General features: G+C 44.2%; 1 protein-coding gene across 1 annotated transcript in view; it reads right to left on the bottom strand.

Moving 5' to 3' along the window:
- pacsin3 (protein kinase C and casein kinase substrate in neurons 3) overlaps positions 1 to 9,320 on the bottom strand; it is a 52,446-nt gene that overhangs the window by 23,448 nt on the left and 19,678 nt on the right. The window contains exon 6 of the mRNA XM_037697717.1: positions 8,639 to 8,759. Within this exon, the coding sequence (XP_037553645.1) occupies positions 8,639 to 8,759 (121 nt within the window). The remainder of the gene's footprint in view (positions 1 to 8,638; positions 8,760 to 9,320) is intronic.

Raw genomic sequence — 9,320 nt, 5'->3', positions numbered from 1 at the left:
CACTCCGGCAGCCTGCAGCTCAGCGTTTCCCCAGAGTTCGCCTGCAAGACAGCGCTCTGGGCAAACAATCGCAGAGCTCATGAGAGAGAAAGCTCTCAAAATGACGGTCTCCGGAGGGTGTGTGTAAAAGTGACACGAAAGTTGAAATAAATCATCATTAATGATCAAGTGTCTGTTTTTTAGCCAGTCTGTAAGCCCGGATGAGCTCACAGCGGCCGCACACATAAGAGCCGGTGTCCTTTATAAGGCTTTTTAAACTCACCGCCGCTCCAAGACATTATTAATCGCTTACAGGGCACGATGGTAAGTGAAAATAACTCGTTATAATCCCGGGCTGCACGTTTTTCACCCAAGTGATGTCAACTCGTACCCGTGGGATGAAACAGCCCCACACACGAGCCGGTGTCCTTAAATAAAGGTTTTTTAACTCACCGTCGCTCTAAGACATGACGAGTCGATCACAGAACAGCCTCCACACATGAGCCGGTGTCCTTAATTAAAGGTTTTTAAACTCACCGTCGCTCTAGACATGACGAGTCGATCACGGCACAACGGTAAGCGAAAATAACTCATTACCAACTAGAACTGCACGATCCTCACTCAAGCGGTGTCAACTCGCACTCGTGGGATGGAACAGCCTCCACATGAGCCGGTGTCCTTAAACAGGTTTTTAACTCACCGCCGCTCTGACATGACGAGTCGATCACTAAGATGGACAGCCTCCATCCAACGGCGCTGCGTTGATGCTGGCGCACACACACAGCTGCCGGCGCTAACCAGCTCACATCGGTATGAATGTGGTCCGCAGGCTGGTCCGGGTGGGGGTCCTTCTCTCTCAGCTTTCGGCAGCTCACCGCAGCTTAAACGTGAAGCAGCCGAAGAATCCGGTAATGAGTCCCACCTCCCTCTAGCGCGCGCCCCTCCAGCGAGAGCGGCGCGCGTCCCTCCAGAGAACAACGTGTGCTCCCGCGGGGCTAAGCAGCCTTCACTCCAACAGCACGGTGTAAATGAAGTCACGCCCTCCGCCTTTCAACGTTCGCACAGCGACGTCAAACGCGCAGCCCCACCGCGTCATTAGCTGTCACACGCTTCGCCTTCAGCTCAAGTCTCGCCCGGGGTCACACAGAAAACATTCCCGCGACGCATGACGGCGGTTGAGGGACGGACTGCTGACAGCCGTACAAAACATGACGCATCATTAACGCACGTTCATCCACGAACGTTACGTAGAGTGGCAAAACATGCTCGCCGTTTTTCAGATGGATGGACAGGGTTTATGCAAATGGTACATGTTACAGTTTGCAACCCGAACCCCTCCATTCAGAGGAGTTATATAAACGGTCCCGTCATCATCATCAGACTGATTCTCTTCCCTAAATGCAGAAATCCAAGTGTTTTCTGATAAAAGTAATCTACAGAGTTCCCCAAGGGAGAGAAAACACGAGGGTTTTTACTCACGGATCGGAGGGGTGAGACCGTTCTTGGATCTGTTGTTTAACATCCAGAGAACGCATACCGATCATCCTAAAACACAGAGACGAGAGTTTTTTGTTTTTACCTGGATGATCTGCGGATCCTGTCACTTCAGACAGGAGGCGCTGATGCAGGATCAGGTGTTGACATCACACCTGTTAATCTGGGCTTCGCCATAAGTGGAAGGAAGCTCGATTTTCCCGGCCCAGACATTTGTTTTTCTGGAGTGGAATTAAATTCAACCACCATGAAAACTCATTTATCACATGAGACGCCTCTAGAGGTGTTTTTGCACGTCTGCATGTGGATCCAGTAAAACAACGACGGATGATCATTGTCTTTTCCTCTGTGGAAGCAGACCTCCGACTCTGGGGAAACACCTTGTTTTTCTATCAGAGGGAGTCCCCCTCAGCAGACCCACGTCATGGGTCAGTCTTCACGGACACGTTGCTGTCAGGCTGGGGGGGGGGACATACCTATCTCAAGCAGTAGGGGCGCTGTGGCCCCACTACACATCAGCCCACATCAATGTTTTGGAGTGTCGCACAGTACTGAATGTGATTCAACACCTTGCTCCTGTGCTACAGAATCAACACGTGTTGATTCACACAGACATCATGATGACTGCTGCATACATAACCATCAGGGTGTGCGTTCAGCCAGATGTTACACATTGTGCGAAAGCTACTGAGTTGGGTTCATCAAAACCTGCTTTTATTAGAGCGGTTTACATATCCGGTGTTCTGATGTGACGTCCAAGGGCGGCCCACGTTACGTGGACCGGATCCTCCATCCGGATCTGATGTTTTTCAGACGCAGCAGAAGTTGGCAAAGCAGCTGTGGACCTGTTTGCGATGCGAGAAGAACGCTCAATGTCAACTACGGTTTTCCCTGAGCCCGCGAGACGATCCATCGCTGGGGGGGGACGCATTTGCTCACAGTCGGTGGCCCAAAACGCTTTTTACGCGTTTCTTTCCCCCCCACCTCCTCTGTTTTTTTTACGGTCCATGAACCGAGTTCAAGAGGAGGGATTGACAGCCCTCCTTGGTGGCTCCCGGCGTGTGAACGCACTATGGTTCCCAGGCCTGCAACGTCTGTTGTTGGGTCGCCGTGGAACTGTCATGGAGGAAGGATGCTCTCCTTCAGGCAGGAGGAGCGACCAAGAGTTACCCAGAAATAGGTCAACACCGGTGGGTCTGACCGCTGAGCGGTTCCACTTAGAGGATGGGTCTCCCTCAGGAGATAGTGTGCACAATTCAAGATTCACGTGCTGCATCTACCACAGTTCTGTACACATCAAGGGGACGGCTTTTCAGCGCTGGTGCACAGAGAAGGTTTAGAGACCACCTCATGCCTTTTAAGCGGCGTGTTGTTTTTCTACAACAGCTGATGGATAGGGAGTTGGCTTCAGTACGCTTTAACGTACGATTGCAGCCATCTCTTCCTGCCACAAAGGGTTTGGAGACAGAACAGCTTTTATCACCCGCTGATGAAGCGGTTTCTAAAAGGTGTACAGAGATGTAGGCCTGTTTTTCACGCCCACTTGTTTTCCACAGTGGGTTTAACGCTGGTCCTGCGAGCCCTGATCAAAGCTTCAATTGAGCCTCTGGATCAGGTTTCATTTAAATTCTTGTCTCTTTTAACAGCCCTGTTGCTGGTTTTAACACCCGCTAAGAGGGTAAGTATTTATCTGCCCTCTCTGTTGCTTCGTCATGCCTTAGAATTAGGCTGACGGGCAGCTCAGCTGATTTAAGACCAACCCAGCTTTTATGCCTAAAACATCACGAGCTCTTTTAAATCAAGAGTGATATCGTTGGAGGGGTCTTTTCCCCCCCACAGATCAGAAGAGGAAGCATCTTTTCATCTTCTCTGCCCGGTGCGGGCGTTGACGTGTTACATAACGCACACAGCTGCAATGCGTTTCAAACTCAACAATGGTTTGTGCATTATAGAGATGCTTCTACAGGTCGCCGTTATCCATCCAGCGCTTGTCACACTGGCTGTGTGAGGCCTTTTCTGAAGCCTACAGAGCATCAGATTTAGAGCCTCCTGTCAACCTCTAAGCACACTCGACCAGGGGTATCGCATCTTCGACTGCTCTGCATAATGGTATGTCAATGCAGGACATCTGCACTGCGGCTGCATGGTCAACACCCTGCTCATTTATTCGCTTTTACCTACGTGATGTAACGGCTCGTTCCATGACACATTCTGTCCTTAGTGCTCTAACAGAATGAATATTATTGTTCTCATGGAACTCTGTTTAAGCTCACTTCTGTCTGCATGCATTACAGTGTGAGATGTTGTTATCAGTCACAAGTCGTGTCTGTGATTTTGGTTATATTGTCACTAATCAGTTCATGATTATTGTTACCAATCAGTTCAATTGATTTATAATCAATTTATGGACATTAATCTGTTTATACTGTTCAGCCATGAACCAGTTGGTTCATGCCCCCCCCCCCCCCTCTTTTCAACTTCTTCTTCCCGTTGAAAGTTTTCCGGGGTATTCATGCTTTGTCAGAACGCATAGCTACACAACATGCGTCTGTGCATGGCACATAATTACGCGATGCGTAGTTATGCACATGGGGAGCTGAGTGACAAGACGTTTTTTGGGCAAGCTTCCGCTTCTTACTGTGTTCGAATGGACCCAGTGAGGCGAGGACCACATCGGCTTCGCCCTTTACCCACTAAAGCGAAGGCCTTAAAGGGCGAAGCTTATATGACATAGAACGTTGGTTACGTACTGTAACCCCAGATTCTATGAATATAAGCGTAGCCCTTTAAGCGTCGGGCCTCACTGGCTCCTAAATGGCTGAAGAAAAAAGCTATTTTGGGAGCCGATTTCCCGCTCTTAACGTAATTTATACGGACCGGGTAGGGCCCACACAGCAGGTGGGCGTGGACTAATTTTTTTCAGTGCTTATGCTCTGCATAACGGGATAAACCCACTAAAGCGAAGGCCTTAAAGGGCTACGCTTATATTCATAGAATCTGGGGTTACAGTACGTAACCAACGTTTTTCCACTGTTGCCACTGTGCTTGCTCAGGATGGGAGACTGCAACGAAGCCAAGATTCAACTTGTCTGCTGGATTCCTTAGATAGAGAACTTTACTAATTGGCTTTTATGTTTGTGAATGTTCCTGTAAAGTGCCCTGAGACAACTTTGTTGTGATTTGGCGCTATATAAATAAACTGAATTGAATTGAATTTTCCGCACCAGAAGCAGTTTTAACACAGGAATGAATCAATGTACAGATTTATGATGGCTTTAACTCAGGTTTTATTAAAAATGTTCCTTTCACTGTTACTGTATTTAATTTAGGTATTACAGCAGTCCCTTGATACTTTGCGGTTCGTTTTTCGCAGACTCGCTCTTTCGTGGTTCGTCAAGGTAAGATTGGACATGACACAATACTGATGGATGAGCCGCACGATCGGCATGGAATTTTTATTTAAAATAAATTATTTTTAATTATTTAGCACCTGCTGCACATGTGTGCAGTCCACATGTGCAGGGACAAGCTCCCCCCTGCAGCATGTCAAATCTCTGCTTTGTAGCAGAGAGAATCTGAGAATCATGGCATGATGTGCTCTTTTAGAGCGTTTAGAGTTTAGAAAATTGTTAGAGATACTGAAAGAGTGTGGGAAGGGTTCAAAACTCCTTAATATATACCTGTATATAAATACTATAATAAACTACAACTTACTACCACTACTACAATTTCATTCCATCTCATGTACCACGAGATGGAATAAAGTGTACTTGAACTTGAACTACTGTATCTGTACTACGCATACCACTAATCGCATGGGGGGGGGGGGGTGTCCCAAACCCCTGCAATAAACGAGGGCCTATTGTATTAAAAAACAGCTGATTATCTGGGGATTATTATTTATTCAGACAAAGCATTTATATCATCTGTCAACATTTCTACTTTGTTTTAGGATCTCTCTGATTCAGTAAATATTAAATCTGCAGTAAAAATGTGGAAATGTTAGATCTTCCTCCAGCGTTTGACATATTAAAGTACGATTATAGATGAATCAGCACAATCTTTACCAGGAGTAAAACCAGGAAGTGTGATGAAATGTCCTACAGAGACAATCACAGCAGTGCTTTCAGCCGTGTGTGCTGCTTTACAGCTTTGGTTGCATCATAGGTATCCAGTCACAACCCAATACACTCCTGTTTCAGCTGAAAGTGAGTTACAGATTTGAACACATTTACATTTTCAGACAATGCATGATCTGGTTTTTGTGTTCAGGAGTTTTACATTTCAGCTCATTTTGTAAGAGTTGAAATGAGAAACTTCAGGTCGGAAAGAAACACACCAAGTTGTAGCCGTAAAAACAAAAAGTACGGAGTGGGAGGCGCGTATTGAGGCCATCCATTATTATAGAACAACAGGGGCCGAGTAGATTTTACAAAACTGATTCTTCCTCCAACAGCTTTGGAGTGAGCTGCTGGAGGAAGAATCAGTTTTGTTGTGTGTTTCCTTGACTGATGAAGCCTTCTGGATGGAAGGTGAAACGTTTCAGCACAAAATAAAGAAACTGTCCAGTTGACCTGACTGAAAAATGTTGGTTTGCAATGTTAGCTTTAAAAACCCTAAAGAAAACAAAAACAAACCTGCACTAACGTCCAGGATTTACTGAGACTGTGACTCCGATATGAACCAGCTGAATGAACGTTATCTGTACTGGGCAGTATTTAGATACACTGAGCTGACTCACAAAACATCGTCTTTAAACAATGAGTCAACAACTATCTACTCCCACTGCACCGCCACAAAAATCCCTCAGGGGACACAGCTGGAACTCTCCACATCTATAAAAGGAACGAGGACAGGATAGTCAAAGGTCTATAAATTTCATGGCCATGTTTTTGTTCAACGCGTGGTAGACATATTAAAGTCCTCAGGTTTATAAACTGTTCTAAAAGCTTCTTAGGTCACGTTCACACTGGAGGTCTTCATGCTCAACTCCAATTTATTGCACAGATGACGGGGTTTTTTGCGTGTTCGTTCACATCATGAAAATGTGACCTCCGTCAGACTCCAGTGTGAAGAGTTTACAGTTCGGAGACGACCTGTATGTGCAGATGAAAACGTGACATCACACGCTGTGTCTGAGGAAGTAAATATGGATGCTACACATGTTAGCATGTGGGATTCTGAAGTTGTGCAATCAGAAGCAAACAAACTGCGTTTACATTTAATCTTGCCTCTTGACGGCTCCGCCGGCGCAGCGTTGTGTTTGTGGAACGACAGTGACGTACTGAAGGTATAAACAAACTCAAGTATGGATCCATCACGTTAGCATTAATACAGTCCAACACCAACGTTAGTATCAGATGTTTCTGTAGATTCATTCATCCAGGACTTGGAGCAAAGAAGAACCACCCAAACTTCTGTTCTGTAGCTGAAGACATGTGGAGTCCCAAGATTTAAACTAGACGAGGTCAACATTATTATTATTAATACTTGGACTGACCCACATACCCAGACCTCACTGATGTTATAGACCAGGGCTATTCAACTAAATTACTCAGGGGGCCACAGTTAGTGAATGCCAAGAGCTCAGGGGCCTGACATCCAGCAGTTACTGTCATTAAGTTTGTTTTATGGTTTAAAATCTACTTTTATTTAAAAATGAACCCATTGGTGGGCAAAACTGAGCTCACCTGAGGGTCTGATTTGGCCCCCGGGCCACGAGTTGAATAGCCCTGTAATAGACGGGATGAAATGAGACACGACCGTTCACTTTGAAAAACATCCGATACGTATCCAATACAGTACCATCCATCCATTTTCTTTACCCGCTTCTTCATTTTTGAGTCATGGGGGTCACTGGTGCCCATGTCCAGCCATCACTGTGCGAGAGGCGGAGGACACCCATGACAAAGATCAAACACATGTAAAGGTTAAGCCTGTTGCAATAAACAATAAATCAATCGCATGATAAATGAAAATTATCAATCTCATTTTCATTTATCAGCTTTATCGTTTTTTTTGTTTCTCTCTACAGAAGACACTGGATGACAAAAGGCTCAACTCCGGTGTTCTTCACTGACCCCTCCATTTCTCTTTAAAATCTGTTTAAACCGTCCAAAATCACGATTTTGTATCGTTAAAAAAGCATTTAAGCTGAGAAGCTAAGCTATGAGCTAAGCTAACAGGCCGCCCTCGGGGAAAAAATCTCCATCTTGTCGAAGCTCCAAAATTCATGTTTGAAACCAGTGCCTTCGTGTAAAAAGTTGCTTTTTTTCTGTAAAAAGAAGCTGAGAACTTGTTTACTGATTTAAAAAAAAAATTATTAAAAGCTTTGTGTGACAAATGCTATGCTAAAGAGCTCAAACCACACAGAGCGTTTGCCATTTTGAGAACCGAAAAAACAGGAAAGAGCGACAGCTCATATCAAGGGGCCTCCCTCCCATTTTTCTTAAAGAGACACGCTGCTCGCTCCCTCACTATCCATCCTTAGCTTCAAACAGTCTTATACTGCCATGCAGTGGTCAACAAAGGTACTAAACACAAAATTAAGCAAAATTTATTCTTAATTTGACAATAATTATTAATTATTGTCAAATTTCAAACAATATTATCGTTTATCGCAATATTTTCTGAGACAATTAATCGCCCAGCAAAATCTGTTATTGTGACAGGCCTAGTAAAGGTTGTGATTTACAAAAACAAAAAAAGTTATTTTAAAGTCACAAGCATTAAAACATTTAAAGTGAAGACACATTCAGAGACTGCTGGCACACAAAACTGTGTGTGTTCAACATTCCTGACCCTACTCTTTGCTCTGTAACAAAACAAGGCATTCACTGGAAACCTGATTATTATTCAGCACGTTGCACACAAACACAGACGCTTCGTACTTCACAGGACTTTGCAGTACACTAAATGAACCCAGAATATTTCTTACACTAAATCAAGTCTGCAAACTTAGAATGATAAAGAATGTCATCATATCTCAAAAAACTCCCCGACGTTCACATGACAACAAACGACCTGCACCCTTCTAGTGTGTTGGTTTAAGAATAAAGTGAATAAATGGAAGCTGGCGTGTGTGTGTGTGTGTGTGTGTGTGTGTGTGTGTGTGTGTGTGTGTGTGTGTGTGTGTGTGTGTGTGTGTGTGTGTGTGTTTGCACACCTCAAACTGGGGCCAGTTCATGCTCATGCCCGGTCCGTGGGTGTTCCTCCACCATCTGAGGTCTTCTGCTTCGTTGGCTGCTTGGATGGTCTGACCCAGGTCCCGGTACAGGTTTTTGAAACTGGAGAACAAAGCTGATGTTGGCCATCACTCTTCTTTTAGTAAACTGAACAACATATCGTGTTTTGTTTGACTCAACTAATGAAACATTTGTCACAAGAGCTTGTTTCATCTTCATATGTTCCAAGTGAACATTTGTTTGAGGTTATTCCACAGACAATTATATTTTAATCTGAGTATCTTAGTGCTTTATTTGCAGTAAACTGGTATAACTCTGCTGTTAGATTAGGCTGGTCCTGCTTTTATTCTTCAATTATCCTCATTGTCAGTGTGAAAGATTATAATAGTATAAATTTAACCAAAATTAAAAAACTTATTCTGTAGAAAATAGAATTCATGAAATAAAGAATTTAGTAAAAAAAATAAAATAAAAAGTGCATTGGTTAAAAATGTAAAGCCTTGATGCTACTCTTTAATGGACACATTTTCATGTACAGTAGTCCCTCGTTTATCCTGGAGGATCTGTGCCACGAAGACCTGCGATAAGTGAAAACCCACAAAGCAGGAATAGTAGTACAAGTAGTAGTTTTGTTTATATATATATATATATATATATATATAT

This window comes from Nematolebias whitei, chromosome 2 (assembly GCF_014905685.2).
Source record: "Nematolebias whitei isolate Nwh7 chromosome 2, NemWhi1, whole genome shotgun sequence".
Taxonomy (NCBI): domain Eukaryota; kingdom Metazoa; phylum Chordata; class Actinopteri; order Cyprinodontiformes; family Rivulidae; genus Nematolebias; species Nematolebias whitei.
Note: the sequence above shows the minus strand (reverse complement) of the source record. Positions and strands in the feature narration are given on the sequence as shown.